We start from the raw sequence: 22,372 nt of genomic DNA on the forward strand, positions 1-22,372 counted from the left end.
CATGTCTTCATTTCACTTCAGTTCTCAGACTCCACAGCCAGCCCAGACACATAATTGGACAGCCATGGCTTCGTAGCTGAGGGGTCAGCAGCTTCCGACCCCTAGCAGCCCAGAGCTGTGGGCAAGGAACTGGACTAATAAGGTTGCAGAAGATACTCGGGACCCAGGAGCTGGCTGAGGTCTCCATCCCCAAGTTCCATGGATAAGAATAAAAAGCCCTCAGCCAGGACGCCTGGGTGGCTCAGTCGTTAAGCGTCTACCTTCAGCCGAGGTCATGATCCCAGGGTCCTGGGATCGAGCCCCGCATCGCGCTCCCTGCTCTGCAGGAAGCCTGCTTTTCCTTCTGCCTGCCACTCCTCCTGCTTGAGTTCTTGCTCTCTGATAAATAAATAAAATCTTAAAAAAAAAAAAAAGCCCTCAGCGATTGAGACTTGGGGAGCCCTGTCCCTCCCTGGCCTTTTCTAACCCAGAGTTCTGCCATCACCCTCCTTCCCCACCCAAGAAACTGCAAGAGACAAGGCCCAAAAAAGGAGGCTTTTAATACAAAGAGGGCAGGGCCTGGTCTGGGAAGGACTTAAATAAAGGGGAGAAGAGTCAGGAGCCGGCAGCTGCGGGCCTGGAGGTCCTGTGGAGCGGGATGATGCAGATGGAGTTCCGAGCCTCTTTGATGCGCCACCAGCGGCCGAGCCTGCAGGGGACAAAACAAAAGGAGCAGCTGAGACCAGGCCCAGCCCCCACCACCCCACCCGGGGGCCCAGCCCGCCACTTTCCACCTCACCCCTCCAAGGGTGCCTCCTACCTGTGCTCCTGGCCCACCCCGGCGACCAGGAAATCCCCGGAGCTGGAGAACTTGAGGCTATTGATAAAGCCCACCTGAGAAGAGGGAGAGACGTGGGAAGACGCGAGAACAGATCCCCCCTCCCCCAACACCACAGCCCCAGCTTCCCAGCCCCGGGCTTGGCCTCAGCAGGCCTGGCTTAAATCCCTGCTCTGCCTCCTGCCACCTGGGTCAGCCCCGACCCCTCGGGGCTTCAGCCTCTGTACCTGTGAGATGGAGGGAAATAGAGCCAGCTTCACAGTGAGCTTGTGAGGATTTAAGGAGACAGTGTACACCAGGTACGTCCTGTGTATCGGGGGTGGCCAAGGGCCGAGCTCCCGGCTGTGGGGTCCTGGAGACTCCATCTCTGTCACCAAGCCCTGCACTGTCACCAGACGCCACCGACCATCCTACCACTCTCCCCTAAGGTGCCCCATGTCCACGTGCCCTAGCCAGGGGTCAATCTGGCACCAGCCACGCAGAACCCATCACAGCACCAGGCCGCCCATCACCTCCATGCCTCTGCATATGCTGTTCCCTGCCTTGTCGCAGCCTTGCTCCCCCGCACCCAGGACAGGGTGGGGAGGAGAGACGAGGAAAGCGCAGATGGGGGAAGAGGGAGGGGAAGGAGGAGGGCTCCAGTCAGGCCCTGTGCTAGCAGCTGGGACTATACAAAAGAGAAGTCCTCAGATGGCCCTGCCCGGAGGAGCCTCCCTTCTGGCAGGAAAAAAACAGTAAGGGGCTAAGTCCAGGGGCCACGAGCTCTAGGGCCTTGGGAACGTGGCAAAAACGGGCTGGGTGTTCAAGCCCCACTTACCAGGGGAATGTCACAGAGAGGGTCAAGCCGCCGGAAGCCCTCCCCACACTGCCAGAGCCGCACACAGGAGCTGTGGGAGCCTGGGGCAGGTAGGGAGACAGTGAGCACCCCCGCCCCAGCCCTCCCGCCACCCCCTCCTCTCGGCCTCCAAGGGCGCCCACCTGTGGCCACAAGGTCTGTGTTGAGTAGGGCCGCCACCGACGACACCCAGAAGGGCTGCTCTAGGCCCGGCTCCCCTCGCAGCCCATGGGCCTCACGCTGCAGGGCAAGTGGCCGCTTCTTGGAGAGGCCCCACAAGGCCACGGAGCTGTAGACAGAGAAGATCATCGGCGAGGGGCCGGCTAGGGCAGAAACGCCACTTGGCGGAAAGGAATCACACCGCCACATGGGGAGGTTCCAGGAGGTGAGGCCGGGAGCAGCGGCCGTGGTGCGAAGCATCCAAAAGGCAGCTCTTACCCGTCATCGGCGCCCGACACCATGTGCTCCTCGTTGATAAGCTGGATGCTGTCGATGGAGCCCCTGGCGAAAGGAGCAGTGAGGGGCATGGCCCCTCCCCCAGCCCCCCTCCCCACACCGGCCCGTTAGATAGCCTTACTGGTGGCCGTAGAAGACAAGCTGGGACTCCTCGGGGATCTTCCACACGCGCACCGTGCCGTCCCGGCCCCCGGCCGTCACGCAGCACTCCCGGCTCAGGGCGTCCAGCGCAGCCACGGCATCCTGGTGCCCAAAGCTGGGGGGGGGGGGCGGGGGAGGACGGGGTCACATGTGCACTGGCACGCACAACCACACACCCTCTCCCCGCGCACACTCACAGCGTCTCCACGTAGGAGTTCTCCGCCACGTTCCACACCTTCACGGAGCGGTCGTGGGACGTGCTGTAGAGCTGGTGGGTGCCTCTGCGGAACGCCAGACCCTAAGGGTACACGGAGAGGGGGCAACAGGGGACCTGGACTACAGCAGGCGAGACAGAAGCCAGGCCCAGGGAGGACTTCCTGACATCAGGTCCCAACACAGCAGCTGCAGACTTCTGAGCTCAGACCCTCCCAGCTCTCCCCGATCCCTTCACCCCCTTACGTCCTTTACAGTGCCACGCACTGCACCGAAGCGCAGGTTCCCCGAGGATGGCGACCCTCTGCCTCATTCACCCCATCGCCCCAGCCTGGCCCACTTCGTTGCTTGATAAGCGTCCACAGCTCCTACCGACACGGCATCCCGGTGTCCCGTGAAAGTGTACAGGTGCCGGCAGCCCTGGGCCTCCCAGATGAGAATGAGCTTGCTGCGGTCACCCGAGGCCTGTGGGCAAGAAGACAATGGCTGCAGGCAGCCAGCGTGTGCCCCGGCCTCTCACCCGCCCCCGGGGCCAACCCTGCCTTACGAGGTACTTGCCGTCGGAGGAGACGGCCATGCAGAGGATGTGGCTGCTGTGGCCGGGGGGCTGCCCCTCGGCACCCTTCTTGGCCCGTGGGATCACATGAAGCTTCCGTCCACTCTCCACACTCCCTGACACCGGGAAAGAGAGAGGCTACTGGGATGGAGGCCAGGACCGGCTGGCAACCCCCCAAGGGCAGCACGGCGCTGTGGAAAAAGTGGTGGCCTCAGGGCCAAAGATCGGGTGCAGCCACTGTGAGCCCCTGTACAACCCCCTCAGGCTCCTCGTCTGTTACATGGTGATGGTAACCCCGAAGGGCAGCCGTGAAGCCCCAAGGAGGACAGGAAGGTGCTTTAGGACCAAGGCTACGAGTTCTTCCAGTTTCTCCTAAGGGTGGATGAAGACAGCACTCAGCTTCCTGGGAGGACCCAGGAAGACCAGGAACGCAATCCCGGGGCTGCACCGAGCCTCAGGGAGCTCACAGCCCCACTCCTAGCCAGAAGCTTCCACTGGCACCCAGAAAACACCTCCTTAGGAGCAAACTTACCTCCAGAAGCTTCCCTCATCCGGCCTCCGTCTGCCCTGACGACTCCCTCCTCCACAGACCAGCCCTCCCGAAAGACCCCCAGGGCTGCGGACCCCCACCCAGGCGCTCACTCACACTTGATAATGCTGCAGTCTTTGGCAGCAGAGAAGATGGCCGCGTCATCGGGGGTGATGACCACGCATGTGATGGAGAGCTGGTGCCCCCGTAAGACTCGGATGTCGGCCGGGGCTGGGGCCTGGATCTGGGCAGGCAGGGCTGGGTCACTGCCACAGGGGGCAAGAAGGGCCCTAGGAGACACAGACACACACACACACACACACACACACACACACACACATACACACACAGACAACCATCCTTTCCCACCACCCTGACCAGGGCTGCAAGGATCAGACCCTCACCTGACCCTGTCTGCCCAAGTGCCCACCATGTTCCAGAGCAAATACCCCATAGCCTGAGTCCCCAGTCAGGCCATCTGCTCACCAACCCATGTGGGACCCATGACTCACTCCCATCTCACACCAAAGTGCCCTGCCTGCTTACCTCCTTTGCCACCGACTTCTGCAGCCTGCCCCGCTGCTCCAGCTGCACAGAGAGGACAGGGGTGAGCTCCCAGGAGCAGGGCCAGCCCTACCCTTCTCTCCCACCACCTTCCCTCCACAACTCACCACGTCCTCCTTCAGGCGTCCAGCCACCTGGTCCTCCTCAAACGCCCGAGCCTCAGCCTTCTCCTCCTCTGTGCAAGCACAGACCAGAGCAGGTCAACCCAGGCCAAGCCTCCACCTCTCCCTTCCCATCCCCACGCCACCACCACCTGTGTCCTGGGCCCCAAACGCTCAGGCTGCATCTGCCCCCCTCCCCCAGGAGGCCCGTTAGTCTCCTAGCCACCCTTCCCCAGGGCAGCCAGCACCAGCGGCTCTGGCAGCCCACCAGGCCCCTGCATCAGTCACCCGTCAGGCGGCTGCGGCTGCAGCAGGCACTCGTGGGCACAGGCCTTGCCCCTCTCCTGCCCAGTGCACGGGCTGACCTTGCTGCCTGAGCTGCTCCAGGTAGAGCTTGGCCAAGCGCAGCTTCTTCTCCTGGGCTGTCTCCTCCTGTTCCTCCTCCTCCTCCTCCTCCTCAGTCCTCCTGGGAGGCAGGCTGTGGGGGGGGGAAGGGGCTGGCTCTGAGAGGGCTCCGCCCGCTCCCCTGGTCACTGGGACCGTGCCTCCCCGCTGCTTCCCCTGCCCCTCACCGCCCGCGTCCCTGCCAGCCTTCAGTGCCAATGATTACCCATGCACACAACCGGAAGACGTGACTTACCAAACTGAAAGGACCCACCCAGTGCCCGACATGAGGGTGAAAAGAGACCCCAAACCCAAAATGATCACTGTGAAATCTCTCAACTCTAGAGGGAAAGAGCAGGTTCTACAGACTGCTGAGAAAAGGTCACATACGCAGGGTCTGGAATCAACAGCAACATTGAAAGCAGGCCGACAAAAGAGCCGCACACACAAAATCCTCAAGGGCAATGTGAACCCCTGGAAGGCCACACCAGTTAAACCATCGACGACCGGTGAAGATACTGTCAAATGTACAAGGCGCCACAGGACTGGTCTTTTCTAAACCTCAGTAAAGGATGGCGGGTGTGCTCCCCATACAAGAGGGTGAGCTAAGAATGAGAAAGGGAATAGGAGATCCGACACGGAAAGCTGAAAAGGCAGATCCCAGAACCACCCCCCCGCCCCCAACAGGGGAGAGCAGCCACCAGCCCAGATCCGAGAGAAGGACCCAAGAGGCATCACTGCCTCACCCTCATTGCCACGGCACTAGCCTCTACCTTGAGGACGGGATTCCAGGTGAAACTTTACTGGGTCTTGGCTTGACCTTGTGCGGGTGAAGGTGCTGCTTTCCCTTCCACGCCCCATCCCTGGACCGGCTGGGAGCACTTACTTCACTCAAGACACATCCTACCCGGACTTGCTCTTGGGAGCTAGAGGCAGGTCACAGGAACCGTCCCCTGATCATGTGCCTGAAGATACCTAGTCCCTGTCAAATGCCCCAATTGTTTCCCAAGAGTCATTTATGACTTTGCCCACAATGTCCCCAGAAGGAACCTTGGAAATCCTCAAGGAAGCCAAGGCTAAACCACGCCCCAGAGACCACTTAGTACCCAGTGCCCAGCCACCCTTCAGCCAACAGGGTTGGTGCCGCCCTTCCTTTATCCAGCTAAGGTTAGAACTTCTCCTCAGTTTACCTAAACTAATCAATTGTTGAGGGGTTCACACATAGGAAACGGAACTCTAAAGAAAAGCAAAGGAAACATATGCTGTATGATTCCACTCAGATGATGTTCTGGAAAAGGCAAAACGCTAGGGACAGTAGTTAGCAGGGGCTGGAGGTGGGGAGGCACTGACTACAAAGGAGCAGGGAGAATTCTGGAGCGTGATGAAACCTTTCTACACCTTCACAGTGGTGGCAGTTACACAACTGTATGTGTTTGTCAAAACTCACAAACAGATTATACCTGAATGAGAAAATGAAAAGGAGGAGGACCGGGGAGGGGGGCGCTGCTGAAGGAGAAGGGAAGGAAGGAAGGAAACCAGAGAAATGATTAACTCAAGTCAGAATGCAGAGCTGGGGCTTCTAAGTTTCTGCAGATGGTCTAGTTCCTAACCTAGGTGCTAGGCACACAGAGCTTCATCATTTCACCACTGCTCTCTAGAGTCAAAACACATTTCGTGGACTCCTTCTGTATCTCACACACTCACAACACATTTTTTAAACATTTAAAAGTATTCAGCACAGGGCCAGGCACACACCCACCATAGTGACCTTAAAAGTAAGTATATTAAGTCTTTCTGTGAGCAAGTCAAAACCAACATGTGCTCAGTGTTAGAAGCTGAATTTCTAAAGCCAACTCTTAGGGAAGGCCCCGGGAATCCCTGGTATGACAGCCTCCTTTCCACAGGCTCAGGCCTGACACCCTGTTAGCCTTCTCTGAAGCCCTGCAACATGCCCCACCCCCGGCACCTACAGAATGAGGGAGGTATTCAAAGCCCTCCGCCAAAGCGGCCGACACCTGCCTTTCCATCCTCTCCATTTCCCACTCCCACACATGTAAAGCTCTAGACTTTTTCTGCTCCCTGAATGTCTTCCCTGCCTCTACCTGAGGGATTCCTCCTCATCTCTCCAAGCCCTATTTAAATGTCCCCTCCCCTGTCTCCAGAACACAGAGCTGGAGAATACACATCCCATTGCAACACATTTTGTCTTCACCTGACTGCTCATCTCTGTATTCTCAACAGTAAAGCCAGTGCCTGGCATATATTGAGAGCAACAACTGTGAAATTGCGGGAAAACAGATGAAGAACTAGCAAGCACTTCTTGTGTTTCTCTACCCTTACCAGCCGGTCCAGCCTGTGCTCAGGTCCCTGCCATGAACCAGGGACGTCTCACTGGTCTCCCATTGGGACTGGGGGTTCTCCCCACACAGAGACCCTGCAGAGGAGATGAGACTTCTCAATCTCCTGAAGACGAGTCCTACTCATCAGGGTCAGAACTGGAGGAAAGTGCCAAGATCTAAGAGCCAAAAAGGCCAGAGACCTGGGTTCTAGTCCCACTCTGTCCCGACTCACTGAGCCTCACTGTTCCCTTCCCCGAGGTGGAAGAGAACTCACCTCTCACTCTCAGAGTCGCTGGAGATCTCCTCATTCATCTTGCAGCCTCCCTTGGACTTGCCCCGGTCCCCGGCAGAGTCGGCCTGTGAATTAAATAATCCTTTCGTTGGTCAGGGGCCCCAACCATCCCGGCACTGACCAAGCACCCCTTCCGATCTCTCGAGGGTCGCGGGACCAGGAAAGGCGGTGGCCCCCCGGCTCAAATGCAAGGTCTTTCAGGATTGGGCCCACAGAGAGAGGGACGAAGCTGATTCCAGCTGGGGTCCCGAAAAAAGAGCCGCGGAGGGGCCCGGGGCCCTGGTGTCCCGTATGGGATGACGGTGGTCCCAGTAGCGGGACTGACTCTGGCCCGCAGAAGCTCCGGGCTCACCTTTCGCCGCCGCTTGCCGGAGCCTGCACCGGCCCCGGGCTCCGATGCCGACCTTCCACGCTTTCGAGCCGCAGCGGCCGCCGACATGCTGCCCACAGCGAGCGTAGCTACCACCACGGAGAACTCACGTGGCTACTAAACCCCTGAGCTCTGGCAAGACTCCGCGCCCGGATAGGCTCCCACTGCCCCGCGGGTCCCGCCTCCCACAGCTCCATTGGGTCCTTCTGTAAGCTCTGTCACGCCCCTCAAGCACCCATAGGATAAACGCTCGTGGCCACGCCTCCAAGGGTTCCTACTGGCTCGGGCGCCAGGCTCCAGGAGGAAACAAGCCTCTCCCGGCGCTTCCGGCCCAAGGCTAGGGCGCATGCGCCCTGCTGCGGGCTGACGTCCGGGGGCGGGTCGGACCAAAAGGGCCTTCTCTGTGTTTGCGGTCCTTGGACGCCGGGAGGCGTCAGAGATGCAGGGTTCCGTGTCTCGGAGCGTGACTCCTCCCCGTCGGGGGCTGGAGCCAGGGTGAACCATCCTGGCACGAGATAACCCGGAGGAATCTAGGCAGCCCCGAGGAGGGGAGGCAGTGTCTGCACCTGGGCCCAAGGTCACTGGGCAACCGGCTGACACGTATCGCGTGCCTCAGGCCAGACAAGCGGCGCTAAGGACACGTCAGTTCCCTGGGCTGCACTGGCTGTATCCCGATCAAGTGTCCACCGGTCCATGGGACAGGCTGTTGGCCTCCGCCTGTCCGGCCTCTGACTCATTTGACTGGTGGCGAGATAGCTGGAAAACCACACCCCCACCCCGCGCTGCCCCTGCTCCCATCTCTGGCGTTTGTAGGGAAATCACTCCCCAAGTCCCGTCTAAGGTTACAGAGGGTTGCTAGAGAAGGCCCTAGAACTGGAACTGCTGGGGGGGTCCTGATACTAGACCCGTGACTGCCATCTCTCTCAGGTCTCTACGTCTCTTAGGTGAGTGCCCTATGGTCCTGCCCACAGCCCTCTGCAGGGCAGGGCAGGACGGGGTGGGACTGGAGCTTGCCCTCTGCAGTTCAAGGCCACGGGTCTCAGACCCTGACTGGCACCCCAGAACTTTTGAACCCCTTGGGAAGGGTTTCTGGGCCAATGGGTCCCAAGTTCTGGAGGGACAGATCTGTCCCAGGAGTGTGGCTCTTGGGAGCTGCTGCCCACTCTCCTCCATAGTTGGGGTGACTCAGCCCAGCAACCATGCCCGGTCCATTTTGAGTCAGCTGAGACGGGGAGGAGCAGGCAGTACCCACAGGGAGGAGGAGCTCAGAAGCAGAAAGAAATTCTCTTTTCACTTTCCCTCCTTCTTCAGGACCCTGGATTGCTAGAGAGGGTAGGGAATCGTTCTTCCTTGACCCGAGGGCAGACTGGACAGGGTCCTGGCCTGGCCCCTGTGAATGGGAAAAGGGAAAGGGGACTGGTGCAGAGGGCTGGTTTGGGTCTGGGTCAGGGAATGGGGAAATGGAGGCAAGGGGAGGCAGTGTGTGTCGGGGGGGGGGGGTGTCACCAAAGGGCAAACCCAGAGTGGGGCAAGTTGGTGCTGTGCCAGTCAGGTGGGATGCAGAGGCCATGAAGCCTGAGGGCCCCCTCTGTGCCCCAGAAGAGCCATGGCTCCAAAGCGCAAGCCGCAGGTGCAATGTGAGGCCCCTGAAAAAAAGAAGGGGCGGCAGGGGGCAGAGGGGGAGGACAGCTTCCGCTCCACCGCCGAGGCCCTCAGAGCTGCGCCCACAGAGAAGCACGTAGTCCGAGTGGACCCAGCATGCCCACTCAGCCACAACCCTGGGACCCAGGTAAGCCGTAGTCCCAATCCTGACTTGGAGTCTACTCCTTCCCAGGTACAAATACACTCAGACCTGCTCCCTACCTCACTGGGGCTTGGCTCTGGGCAGGTAGCTCAGAGTCCCAAGGAAGCTATGTCCCCCCAAGACCCCAAAGGTCAGGTAGGGTTATATCCCATCAGATCCAGGCAGGTCATGTCTGCTCTTCAGACCCCAGGGCAAGCCCCTGAGGTTCTCAGGCCTCCCCCTGCCACACTTAGGGCAGGACTTTGACCCTCTTAGTCTCCCCAGGGCTCACCTATATCCCCTACAGCAGCCCCACAGGGCCATGTCCCCCTGAGATCCCTTGCATGGCAGGGTTGTGTCCCTATGAGATCCCCAGGGCAGAATGAATGTCTCCCTCTGATTCCCTGACACAGGGCACAGCCATGGCCTTCCAGAACTTCCCCCAACTGCCTGAGTTTAGTCATGTCCCCTCAGATTGTGTCCCGCAGGGCAGAACCATGACTTCCTCAAGCCTTCCCTGACAGAGCCTCCTCTGATGCCCCCAGTACAGCCTGACTCCTGTCCGCATCAGACCGCTGTCCGTGTGCGGGCGGGTACTCTGTCCCCTCCAAGGGCAGCCCAAGCGGGCCTGCCCTCCCCACGCCCCCTCTGGCCCTAGGTGCATGGAGACTATGCATGCACCCTGAACCAGACCAACATTGGAAGCAACAACAACAAGTTCTACATCATCCAGCTGCTGGAAGAGGGTGACCGCTTTGCCTGCTGGAACCGCTGGGGCCGTGTGGTAAGTGCCACCGCCTTCCCACCCTGTACCCACCCCCTCCCCACCTCTCCCTGCTCGACACATGCGCCCTGCTCGCCAGGGTCCCCACAGCTTACTTGGCTGGTGACTGCACCCCCTCTCTGCCTCTGACTGCCCAGGGTCTCTTGGCACAGGGCCTGGCAGAGTAGAGGCCCGCAAATGCTCACAGCTGCCCGGTGGCAGGCAGCACACCCCTGAAGGCTGTCGGTTGCAGGGAGAGGTGGGCCAGTCAAAGCTCAGCTACTTCAAGCTACTGGAGGATGCAAAGAAGGACTTCGAGAAGAAATTTCGGGACAAGACCAAGAACAGCTGGGTGGAGCGTGACCACTTTGTGGCCCACCCGGGCAAGTACACGCTTATCGAAGTGCAGGGAGACAACGAGGCCCAGGAAGCCGTGGTGAAGGTGATATGGCCGGGAGGGTGGCAGGGCCTGGGACAAGGGAGGGGCCTGGGAGGAGAGACCCAGCCAGTTGGCTCCTGCCACTACCCAGCTGTGTGACCTCAGGCACGGGCCTCCCCTCTCTGGCCTCAATCTGGCCAATCTTTGTCTAAGGCCAGGCTCTGCTCTGGCTGTGCCCAGCTGCTCCCGCCCATGTGCCCTCTACCCCTAGGTGGACAGAGGTCCCGTGAGGGCCGTGGTACAGCGCGTGCAGCCCTGCTCCCTGGACGCTGCCACACAGAAGCTCATCACCAACATCTTCAGCAAGGACATGTTCAAGAATGCCATGACCCTCATGAACCTGGGTGAGGGGAGAGGGGCCAGGCAGGGTGGCGGGGTCCCTGGGGGGAGTGCAGGGCTGTAGGGCTGAGTCTCCCCCACTCTCCCCGCCCCCCCCAGATGTGAAGAAGATGCCCCTAGGGAAGCTGAGCAAGCAGCAGATTGCACGGGGCTTCGAGGCTTTGGAGGCCCTGGAGGTGGCGCTGAGAGCCCCCACAGATGGTGGCCCCAGCCTGGAGGCACTGTCCTCCCACTTCTACACCGTCATTCCCCACAACTTTGGCCGCAACCGGCCCCCGCCCATCAACTCCCCCGAGCTCCTGCAGGCCAAGAAGGACATGCTGCTGGTGAGGTTTGGCAGGGGGGCAGGCAGCGGGGCAGATGGACAGATGGGGCAAGGGAGATGGGGGACAGATGGCCAAGAAGGCCCAGAGAGGTGGACAGAATGAGTAGCCAGAAGGACAGGGGAGGGAAAGGCCAGACCAATGGATGGGGTGGGAGTGCAGAGGCGGATAGACAGGTGGGGTGGCCATGATCCCAGTCGTGTGGGAGGGAGGAGGCTCACACAAGCCGCCCGTGCCCGTCACTCTAGGTGCTGGCCGACATCGAGCTGGCCCAGACCTTGCAGGCATCCCCCGAGGAGGAGGAGGTGGAGGAGGTGCCACACCCACTGGACCGAGACTACCAGCTCCTTAAGTGTCAGCTCCAGCTGCTGGACCCAGAGGCGCCCGAGTACAAGGTGGGCCGGTCCCGCAGAGGAACCAGGCTGACAGGAGGCACTGTCCCTCTGCCCACCTGCCCTCCTGGTGTGCAGAAGAATCGCCTGCCCTTGGCCTTCTCTCCCTGTGTCCGTAGGGCCTGAGCAGAGCTCTGGGACTGGAGGCCGCAGTGGGGTTCTGTCCACACATCTCTCACCCTCGGCGCCCAGCTTCTGTTTTTCCTGCAGGTGATACACACCTACCTGGAACAGACTGGCAACAGCTACAGGTGCCCGGCTCTTCAACATGTTTGGAAAGTGAACCGAGAAGGGGAGGTGAGGGAGAGTCTCCCTAACCCATTCCCCTCACCACCTGCCCCTTCCGGAGATGACCTTGGCTTATGTGCCTATCAGCGAGTTGGTTTAACAACTCCTCAGCCTCCCCCAGGCCCAGGTCTTGGGCACGTGTGCGTGAGTGTGTGTGACTGGCCAGAGGGGCCTTTGGCCTTGGTCGCACCCTCTGAACAGCAGGGAGAAACACCTGAGCTTGGATAGCATGACCCTCCCTGTCACCACCCTCTTCCCCGCAGGGAGACAGGTTCCGGGCCCACTCCAAGCTGGGTAATCGGAAGCTACTGTGGCATGGCACCAACGTGGCAGTGGTGGCCGCCATCCTCACCAGTGGGCTCCGCATCATGCCACATTCCGGCGGCCGCGTTGGCAAGGGCATCTACTTCGCCTCAGAGAACAGCAAGTCAGCTGGCTATGGTGAGGTAGCCCGTGGGGCCAAGGCCGGGCCCGGCACGGGACACGAGGGAGGACTGGGCCTCGTGCTTGCCCAACTCGCGGTGAATCCAGGAGAGGAATCCTTAAGTGGCTACTGACCAGAGCACTCAGCGGTGCATCCTGGGGCGGGGGGCGGGGGGTACTCAGAGGAAGCGCAGCTGGTCAGGGACAGGTCAGAAGCCCCAGGCAACTTCCCTTCCAGGAGAAGGTGATGCAGATAAGAGGAGCGTGGCAGCCAGAGGTTGGGGGGTAGGAGGGCTGGTGAAAAAGGAGCCTTGGAGGTCAAGAAGCTAGGAGGTGGCACAAAGCCTGGGAGGCTGCAGCAGGTCAGGCCCCCTGCACACAGCTGATGATAAAGATCTGAGCAAATGCCTGTTCTGGGCGGGGACTGGGGCCTGGAGCATCAAGGGAGTTTATCCAGAGAGTGATGGGGACCCTAACCAGACTTGTATACGGCAGCATCTCGGTGGCTGCAGCCACGGGGAGGGCAGCTGAGGCCAGAGGCACAGGGAAGCCGTGCTCTCACCCAGGCCAGAGGTGATGGGCACCCGGCCCAGGCAGTGGAGGTGGGGGAAGAGGGAATCCATGAGAGGGGTGTATGAGAGGTGGGGTGGGCAGCTTGTGTGACAGGGTCAGAGGTATCTCTCATGACCCCCAAGTTTCTGTCCAGAGGTGTCCTCACTGAGGAGACCTCCCCAGACTGGGGCTTCAGCCAGCGCATCACTGAAGACCCCCCACCACCCACCAAGCCAAGAGAGGCTGGAAGGGACTGATGTTCTAGGATATCTGAGGTTGCCCAAGGCCAAGGGGTCCACCAGGAGGGAAGAGGGGCCTAAGAAGGAGTAGAGGGGGGCTTTGGGAGAACGAGTTCCAGGGGGTCCCGGGGTAGGGGGTGGAGGATGCTGTTGGCAAAATCAGAACAGGCCAGAGAGAAAAGGTGTCTACCCTGGATTTGGTCATTGGGAGCCCATTGCCGACCTTGGAGTGGGGGCAGGGGCTGCAGAGGCCTGCTCTCTGGGGTCCAAGGAATAGGGGAGGGGTGGGAGGGGGCACAGCCAGGACAAGGGGGTGTTTTTAAGGATGCAGGAAGAGGGGGCACTTTTCTGGGCCGGGTCAACAAAGCCAGAGGAAATAGTAGTGCAGCAGAGCAGGGACCAGGGAGTCAGGTAGGAGGCCAGGCTGCTCATGCTGAGCTTCCCTGGGTCCCCCCAGTGACTGGCATGTCCTGTGGAGCCCACCAAATTGGCTATATGTTCCTGGGGGAGGTGGCACTGGGCAGAGAGCACCACATCACCATCGATGAGCCCAGCTTGAAACAGCCACCCCCTGGCTTTGACAGTGTCATTGCCCGAGGCCACACAGAGCCTGGTGAGTCCCAAAAAGCTGGATAGGCCTGAGAATAAAGGCCTGGGGCTGAGCTAGGGGACCAGGATGCTTTCAGGGAGGAGGTGGGCAGGGAAGGGGCTGTGGAGAGGGACAGAAAGAAGCAGCCCTCCTTACTAGTCATTTACTTTGTCATTCGACAAACATTTCCTGGTTCAACATCACTCCTGGGCATCCAGGAGGGCTTCAAAGAAAAGGTGTCAATGACTGAGCATTAAAAGATAAGTAGGCATTTCCCAGGCGGAGAAATGGGATGGATATCCCAGGCAGAAGGCCCAGCCCGTGCGGTGGTTTGGAGATTGCGAGCTGGGAATGAGCAGGTGTTCCCCGTGGCAGAAGTGGAGAGTATAGGTGGCAGAACTTACTGGTAAAGCCAAGGATCAGTGACCCTTGATTCACCCATGGCCCTTGCTGTGCCCCGCAGATCCAACCCAGGACACTGAGCTGGAGCTGGATGGCCAGCGAGTGGCGGTGCCCCAGGGCCATCCTGTGCTCTGTGCAGAGTTCTGCAGCTCCCGATTCTCCCAGAGCGAGTATCTCATCTACCAGGAGAGCCAATGTCGCCTGCGCTACCTGCTGGAGGTTCACCTCTGAGCTGTCTGCCTACCCCCACCCCTGGGGCTTGCTGGCAGCTAGACCATCAGCCTTAACCTTCCTGCTTATCCGTGGTGCCCCCAAATCTCCCTCTTGTGTCCCAGGCAATGATTCCCCCCCTCTCCAATCTTTGCTAGCCCTGGCATGGCCATGGCCCCAGAGTCTCACCTCCTAAGGTGATGGGCATGAGGGACTGCCATTATTACTGGAGCACAGACAGATAAAGCTGCCTGTTCAAGTTAGAGGAGCACAGGCTGAGAGTGGGTGGGGTCCCACATCCACCCGGGCTGTCCACCCTGACCCAGACCATCTGTCTGAGAGGTGTGAGTACCAGGTCAGGCTGAACTTCAAGCATATATAGCAAGTTTATTAAATATTGTATCCACTCACTCCCTGGCCTCTGCTTGTCTGTGCTGCAGCTCCTTCCCTCTCATCAGGGACCCACCAACCACACAGCAGCCCCAGCCCTGCTCTAGGGAGTGAGCACTCACAAGGGTGATGTGGGACACACACACACACCCCCCCACACACACACACACACCATCGATCTACATCCATGTCTGCAACACCTGCCTCCTGATCATTGAGCCTTCAAAGGCGACTCTCGCCATTTGGAGACCCATGTAGTGATTCTGCCTTTCAGCCCAGACACAGCCCGGCAAATCAAGCATTTCTCATGTCTCAGCACCAAACATCCATAGGTATCTTATATGCAACTATTATTAATAAGTTCAGAATATAGCTAAGCGGTACTGTTCTATAATCATGACAGGCATGCCAGCCACCCCCCCAAGTAACCCTGTCCCCAAATGGGGGTGCGGGTGCTAAAGAGCAGGTTTGGGTCCGGTCCAGGGTCACACATTGCATTTAGTTGTCATGCCTCATGTGTCTCCTTCAGTCTGCAACCATTCCTCGGCCCTTCTTTCCCCTTCATAACTTTGACATTCTTGATACGGGAGGGGACAGGCCAGTTGTTGTACAGAATATCTCGATTTGGGTTTGTCTGATGTTGTGTCATGATCAGCTTCAGGCATTGCAGGTTGGGCAGGAATATGACCTACGTGATGTGTCCTCCGTGCATTATATCCACAGGGATATGTCTCATTCTCGGTGATGTTAATTTCAATCTCTAGTGTCCACCAGGGGTCTCCACCTGAGACACCATTTTTCCTGTTTGTAATTAATCAGTGAACTGTGGGAAAATATCTTGAGGTGTAAGCGTCCCATCCTTCCTGGACTTTTACCCACTAGCTTTAATATCCATTGATGATTTTTACCTGAAATCGACGACTTAAATCAATTTTTGCTAAGATGATTGCAAACGATAGTTACCTAATTCCCTCATTTCTTTTATATTTATTAATCACTAGTCCCCTTTCTTTATTATCCGTATGGACTTGTAGATTCTTATCTTATGTAATGGGTTATAATCCATTACTGTAATTATTTTGATCTTCAAAATGTCCCAGATTTTGCCAGCAAAAGGTCTTTCAAGCCAACTCTCAGATCTACATCATTTTTTGAGCACTTCTTTCCTTTCTGGCATCACAAAATGTTCCAAGCTCATCTCGTGCAAACCTGGAATCAGCCATTTCTCCAAGGAGCCCTGGTTCCCTAGAGCAGGAAATGGTATTTAACATCCAAGATTTGGGCAGTAGGTATGCTCCTTGGTACTGGGGTATCATTGTTTTTAAGTCCTTGTAGCAAAGAGAGCCAGGAAATACGTATATGTAAATAAATGAACACATCTATCCATGTCTATTTCTCCAATTCCAATCCAACACCACAGGGTTCTTCCATTCTCTCCCAAATGTATAGTTTAAATGCCTCCTTTCTCTAACAGGAAGAACCTTGGTTTCCATCAACCTTAATATATTTACTTACTGCTTAATCCCACACACAAAGGAGTTTCAGAGTTGCTACACCCATACCATTGTGAAAACCAAACTTTGTAAGTTGAGCTCAAGATGTACTGAATCTTTTTCAGGACTTATCTTTTAGGCTGAGGGCCAATGGTCAAAGGAGCAGTTTGGGCAAAGGTTCAAATATCACTTGGTTGAGCTATTTATTTCTCTTCAGCATGGTTATACATTTGAAGTATAGGGAGGTTCATTTGTTTCTGTTTATAATTAACTTTTAGGGGGTTTTCTTCATCTTCGTTGGTTGATCTTTTTCAATACGTAGAACACTGACATAGTTCCAAAGAGTCCAGTCTTTTGGACAGAAATATGTGCTCAGAAGAGCCTGTCACTCCATTCCCACCCACTTGCTGTAGTTTCTGGTTTATTCTTCCTGTATTTCTTTGTGCAAATTAAGACAAAACAAGACACCAAACCAAACAAAAACAAAAACCCAAAAAAGATAAGCTACAAAGTGTTCCATTATCCCTCCATTTTTAATTTAGTTGGACTATTTTGGAGGGAGCGTGCACTCTCGGTGATGTTATCATCTCCATCCCTGCCTGTCACCTTACCCCAGTCCACTTTTCTCATTTGCTATTCCCACTTGGCCCTGCTGAGCCTTCCTCAGGCCCAGGTGGCTCAGGCACTGACCCTGGCGTGCACGGCCAGCTGGGCAGAGAGAAGAGGAGAAAGGAAGGCTTTGGACTTCCTCTTATTCTGAACTAAGACCTCAAAAATCCAGCTTCACCTCCTAGAGGGAAAGGCCCACGTTTAAGCTGTGGCCAAGCACAGGAACTGGTGCCTGTGTAGACCTGGGTTCCAGGCACAATTCAGCTGTGTGATCTGGGACACATTCCTTACTTCTCTGAGCACCAGTTTTCTCATGTGAATAATGGAGAATTGGACCAGGCTCTTCAAATTCCAGCGGGAAATGAGTCAAATCTGGAAGTTCATGCTATTGTGGCTACCACCTAGTTCCGTACAATGCTGATCATGTGCCTGGGGTGGGTTCTAGGGGCCCAGACGAAGACAAAATCCCAGCTCTCGTGGAGCTTACAGGCTAGAACAACAGGCTCTAAACAAGCATGTGCAGAGATCTGAAATTTATCGAGTAGGAAAAGTGCCAGGAAGAAAAAGAAGGCAGGGTAAAGAATTAGTGATGGGGGTGGCGGGATTTTAGGAAAAATGGTCACCAAAGGCCTCTCTCAAGCAGTGCCCAGACTCAGGTGAGGGACCAAGTCCTGGACAGATCCGAGGGAAGTGTGTTCTGACAGAGGAAACAGCACACGGGAAGATCTTGAGTGGAAAACAGTTTGACATGTTGGAGGACCAGCAAGATGACAGCTATGGTTGGAAGTGTGGTCAGCAAGGAGTGTGAGGTCAGAGAGGTGGAGAGAAGGCCACCTGGGCACCAAGGAGCTGAGAGTCTAATCTGATGATGGGAAGCTTTTAGAGGGGTGACAGCAGGGTCATAACATGATGGGATGTGTTTTTAGAAGGATCCACTTCAGCTGCTATGTAGAGAGTGGACTGGAGGGTGTGTCAATCAAGATCCAGTCAGTGGGGAGGTGGGTGGGGGGATGGGGTAACTGGATGATGGGCATGAAGGAGGGCATGTGATGTAACAGCACTGGGTGTTATACGCAAATGATGAATCACTGAATTCTACCTCTGAAATTAATAATACACTAGATGTTAATTAATTGAATTTAAATAAAGTACATTTAAAAAAAAAATCCAGTCAGCAAAGCTGAAATCACCCTCGGGATTCCAGACAAGGAGAATTTTATAGAGGAGAGAAACAACTATCAAAGGGGATAGTGAGGCAATCCGAAGATTAGCAACAGTAGGAAGTTGCTACCACCGTTGGGCCAGAGGGATAATGGAAGGAAATGGTATTCCACTGCGTTGAGGCCACGATCTCCCTGCAAGCACCCAACCACAGAGGGAGCTGTCCTCCACAGAGGTAGACCCAGAGCCCCAGGCTGAGCATGAGAGGGAAAATACCTTCTTCGGCTTCCTCCCTCGCTCCACCCTCCAGTCTTCCGCTGCTAACTTCTTTTAGCTGAATATACCCCAAAGCCAACTGGCAAAGGAGTCTGGGAAGTACAATTCCCTGGAAGGCGGAGCACTGGGAAAGACTGGGGAATGGATCTGGGGACAAACAGGCAAATGACCGGCACAAGGTGCAGGAGCAGAGGCTGGGAGACCAATTGGGAGGATGCTGAGGTGTCAGGTGTGAGGTGGTGGCGGCTGGGACCATGGGAGTGGTGGTGGTGAGAAATGGATGGATTCACAGAAATTGATGGGTTGGAGGTGGGGCCTGGGGGAAGGGAGGCATCAGTAAAAACTCCTGAGATGGAGTTTACTGAGCTGGGGGAGACTCAGCCAGGAGCACGTTGGGCAGGGCTACAGAGTCACGGTTCTGTTTTGGACATAGGACATTTAAGGTGTCCAATAGTCAAAGTACTAGGGGAGATGTCGGAGAGGCTGGGGAGAGGAAGGAGTTTCAGATACAAGTCAAGCCATCAGCGTATAGGTGGGGTTTTGACTGGGGACTGGGTGACTTCACCTGGGAGCATATGCCCCATTGGAGTCACATGGCTTTCCCTGAGCCAACCACGTTGGGTGTGGAGGATGCCATACACTGACTGGCCAGGACTGGGTTTTGTGCCTTATCAGGAAAACGGAGGGTAGGGATCTTGCTCATCCAAACCATAAGCCCTGAGAGTTGGGGAGGGGTGGTTTCCTAAAGAAAACTCAGTGTGCTCCTAGGAGAAGGGGACTTGTTTGCTAACAGCAAAAAGAAAACCAAACAAGGGGGCGCCTGGGTGGCTCAGTCGGTTAAGCGTCTGCCTTCAGCTCAGGTCATGATCCCAGGGTCCTGGGATGGAGCCCCGCATCAGGCTCCCTGCTCCACAGGAAGCCTGCTTCTCCCTCCCCCACACCCCCTGCTTGTGTTCCCTCTCTCGCTGTGTCTCTCTCTTGTCAAATAAAGAAATAAAATCTTAAAAAGAAAGAAGGAAAGAAAGAGAGAAAGAAAACCAAACAAATAACAACCTTGAGGGGAACCTGGCTGGTTCAGTAGGTAGAGCATGTGACTCCTGTCCTCGGGGTTATGAGTTCAAGCCCCATGTTGGGTATAGAGCCCACTTTAGATGATAGATACATAGATAGATAGATAGATAGATAGATAGATGATAGATAAAAAGTACTCAGCAAGACATTAAAAAAAAGCAGTTGAGATGGCAACTACACATAAGGTGGGGAGCATTTTGTAATGTACAGAATTGTCGAATCACTATGTTGTACACCTGAAGTTCTGTAATATTGTATGTCAACTATACTTCAATTAAAACAAAAACAGTGGCATGTCTGGGTGGCATGTTAAGTCAGTTAAGCATCTGCCTTCAACTCAGGCCATGATCCCGGGGTCCTGGGATGGAGCCCCACGTCGGGCTCCCTGCTCAGTGGGGAGTCTGCTTCTCCCTCTGCCCCTCACCGCCCCCCCCACCTCATGTTAAAGCTCTCTCTCAAATAAATCAATAAAATCTTTAACAAAACCAAACAAAAACAGCAGTTTCCCCAAGGCCTCCTCTCATTAATTCTACACACTATCATGAAGCACCTATTCTGTGCCAAGCTAATCCCGGTTGAGAGCCTACTAGGCGCCAAGTCCTATGATTTTCCCCTCACCTTACCTAGCCTCGTCTGAGAGAACTAGCCCTCCTGGAGCCCTCACTGCTCCAGCTCTTGTATCACTGGTACCTCAGTTTCCCCTCAGGACAAAGGCTGAATGATCTGATTATGCCCACTAATGGAGATGAGAGGGGAGGGCATGTGGGGGCCTGCTTCTTGCCCCAGGGAAAGGCAGAGCAGGGTCGGGCTGACTCCAAAGCCCACATTCTGATGTCCTCAGTCTAGACTCCAGCCTGTGCCTGCTCTGGGCCTCCCTCCAGAGGCACCCCCAGCACGTCCACAGCACAGCCTCCAGCCAGCAGCCGGCAGCTGCTAGGACCCAGGGGGCTGGTGCCAGGCCCTGCTCCTCCCTTGCCGGCTCTGTGTGTCTCTGAAGGGCAACATCAGAGTGTCAGCCAGTACCATCTCCAGCAGAGGCTGAGTTGCCGGGGCAGAGGAGAGAGCTGAAGTCCCAGCCTTGCACCTCTCCATGCGGCCGGCCAAGCCCCTATGACAGGATGGCAGCCTGGGCAACGGAGCCGGCGCCGGGGCAGCCTCTGAGGCGAAGGGCCAGAGGAGCAAGGGACAGGTGATGGGAAGGGGGGGTGGGGGTTCGCTCTCTGCAGCCCAGCACAGGGTGAGGCCTGAGGCGCTGGAATGGCCAACACCACAGGGCTGAACACCTCAGAAGTCGCGGGCTCGGTGGGGTTGATCCTGGCGGCCATCGTGGAGGCAGCAGCACTGCTGGGCAACGGCGCGCTGCTGGTCGTGGTGCTGCGCACGCCGGGACTGCGCGACGCGCTCTACCTGGTGCACCTGTGCGTCGTGGACCTGCTGGCGGCCGCCTCCATCATGCCGCTGGGCCTGCTGGCCGCGCCGCCGCCGGGCCTGGGCCGCGTGCGCCTGGGCCCCGCACCGTGCCACGCGGCGCGCTTCCTCTCGGCGGCGCTGCTGCCCGCCTGCACGCTCGGGGTGGCCGCGCTCGGCCTGGCGCGCTACCGCCTCATAGTGCACCCGCTGCGGCCCGGCGCGCGGCCTCCGCCGGGCCTGGTGCTCACGGCCGTGTGGGCCGCCGCGGGGCTGCTGGGCGCGCTCTCCCTGCTGGGGCCGCCGCCCGCGCCGCCCCCTGCCCCGGCGCGCTGCTCCGTCCTGGCCGGCGGCCTCGGGCCCTTCCGGCCGCTCTGGGCGCTGCTGGCCTTCGCGCTGCCCGCCCTCCTGCTGCTCGGCGCCTACAGTGGCATCTTCCTCGTGGCGCGCCGCGCGGCCCTCCGGCCCCCACGGCCCGCGCGCGGCTCCCGGCCGCGCTCCGACTCTCTGGACAGCCGCCTCTCCATCTTGCCGCCCCTCCGGCCTCGCCTGCCTGGGGGCAAAGCAGCCCTGGCCCCAGCGCTGGCCGTCGGCCAGTTTGCTGCCTGCTGGCTGCCTTACGGTTGTGCGTGCCTGGCGCCCGCTGCGCAGGCTGCAGTGGCCGAGGCGCCGGTCACCTGGGTGGCCTACTCGGCCTTCGCGGCTCACCCCTTCCTGTATGGCCTGCTGCAGCGCCCCGTGCGCAGGGCACTGGGTCGCCTCGCCCGCCAGGCGCTGCCCCGGCCCCCGAGGGCCTGGCACCTGCCAGCACTTCTGCAGCACCTCCAGGGCCGTTCAGAGAGCCCTGCCCTAGGCCCTTCTGAGGCACCAGAACAAGCCCCAGATTTGCCAAGAAGGCAGAGCCTGAGTATGCCAGGGGCCACCTGAGAGGAGATCTGTGTCCCATGCTGAGCTGAGACTGGAGAAGGGATGGTGGTATCAGCAGCCCATCCAACCTCCTACACAGTTCCGGGCAGGTACCCTGCCTGGATTTCTGGCTCTGGAACAGGAGAAGGGGGGCCTGCAAGCTAGTGAGAGCCAGAGGATTCTGGGAGCTAAGAATCCTGGGTTCTGGGTCCTACCCTGCAGAGTCTTGTATACAGACCCACCCTTCCCTAGGCCCGTTTTCCCATCTGTATCCTGGACCATCTCTAAGGGTTCCTCGGACACTCATGGATAGTCCCCAGGCTAAAGAAGGTGAGGAGGTGGGCCGGATCACCAAGAAGAGGGCCCTAAGGGCTTACAGCCAAAGGAATGGACCAAGCAGGGCAAGGCCTAGGGAACAGCCACAGCAGGAGGAACCAGTGGAGAGACACTCAGAAGGACTTCCCTGATATCTGCACCAAGAAGAGGTGGGACAAAGCTACTGGAACTCCTCTGCCAGCTTCTAAAATGCCCAGAAAGCAACTGGATCAGTGTGGTGCCGGAGGCAAGAGGCTCGACAACATGACCCCCAAAGGGCCCTGGAGCCCCAGAACTGGCGGGTGGAAGGGCCCAAGACCCAATGGGGACTGGTAGATTCACAGATGGGGTCCTGCAGGGACTTGGCCACACCCGTTCTCTGGAGGTTTTGCCAACACCCACAAT

The 22,372-nt window shown here is 57.6% G+C and overlaps 3 protein-coding genes across 8 annotated transcripts; 2 read left to right on the forward strand and 1 right to left on the reverse strand.

The window, feature by feature from the left end:
* Positions 1-519: 519 nt before the first annotated feature.
* Positions 520-7,739, reverse strand: RRP9 (ribosomal RNA processing 9, U3 small nucleolar RNA binding protein). Its single transcript, XM_025885679.2, has 15 exons — positions 7,580-7,739; positions 7,210-7,292; positions 4,578-4,690; positions 4,219-4,286; positions 4,094-4,135; positions 3,665-3,791; positions 3,010-3,134; positions 2,835-2,927; positions 2,447-2,547; positions 2,230-2,364; positions 2,091-2,153; positions 1,796-1,941; positions 1,635-1,714; positions 800-873; positions 520-688 (listed from the first exon to the last, which is right to left on the reverse strand). The coding sequence occupies exons 1-15, from the start codon at positions 7,664-7,666 to the stop codon at positions 595-597; spliced, it is 1,431 nt and encodes a 476-aa protein (XP_025741464.2). The 5' UTR covers positions 7,667-7,739; the 3' UTR covers positions 520-594.
* A 244-nt stretch (positions 7,740-7,983) lies between these two features.
* On the forward strand, positions 7,984-14,749 carry PARP3 (poly(ADP-ribose) polymerase family member 3). 6 transcript variants are annotated; one of them, XM_073901303.1, is made up of 11 exons: positions 7,984-8,541; positions 9,146-9,386; positions 10,039-10,164; positions 10,397-10,585; positions 10,794-10,926; positions 11,021-11,247; positions 11,493-11,639; positions 11,847-11,933; positions 12,188-12,365; positions 13,596-13,751; positions 14,191-14,749. In XM_073901303.1, the coding sequence occupies exons 2-11, from the start codon at positions 9,204-9,206 to the stop codon at positions 14,358-14,360; spliced, it is 1,596 nt and encodes a 531-aa protein (XP_073757404.1). In that variant the 5' UTR covers positions 7,984-8,541; positions 9,146-9,203; the 3' UTR covers positions 14,361-14,749. The 6 variants fall into 6 exon arrangements, with proteins under 6 accessions (XP_073757404.1, XP_073757405.1, XP_073757407.1 ...); XM_073901304.1 differs by having other exon boundaries at positions 9,150-9,386; XM_073901306.1 differs by having other exon boundaries at positions 9,197-9,386; positions 10,114-10,164.
* Positions 14,750-20,374: 5,625 nt separating this feature from the next.
* On the forward strand, positions 20,375-22,232 carry GPR62 (G protein-coupled receptor 62). The gene has a single exon (XM_025885610.2). It carries the CDS (start codon positions 20,597-20,599, stop codon positions 21,671-21,673), a length of 1,077 nt encoding a protein of 358 aa, XP_025741395.1. The 5' UTR covers positions 20,375-20,596; the 3' UTR covers positions 21,674-22,232.
* Positions 22,233-22,372: the final 140 nt, after the last annotated feature.

Source organism: Callorhinus ursinus, unplaced genomic scaffold, assembly GCF_003265705.2.
Source record: "Callorhinus ursinus isolate GAN/ISIS: 27379988/994484 unplaced genomic scaffold, GSC_fseal_2.0 scaffold15, whole genome shotgun sequence".
NCBI lineage: Eukaryota > Metazoa > Chordata > Mammalia > Carnivora > Otariidae > Callorhinus > Callorhinus ursinus.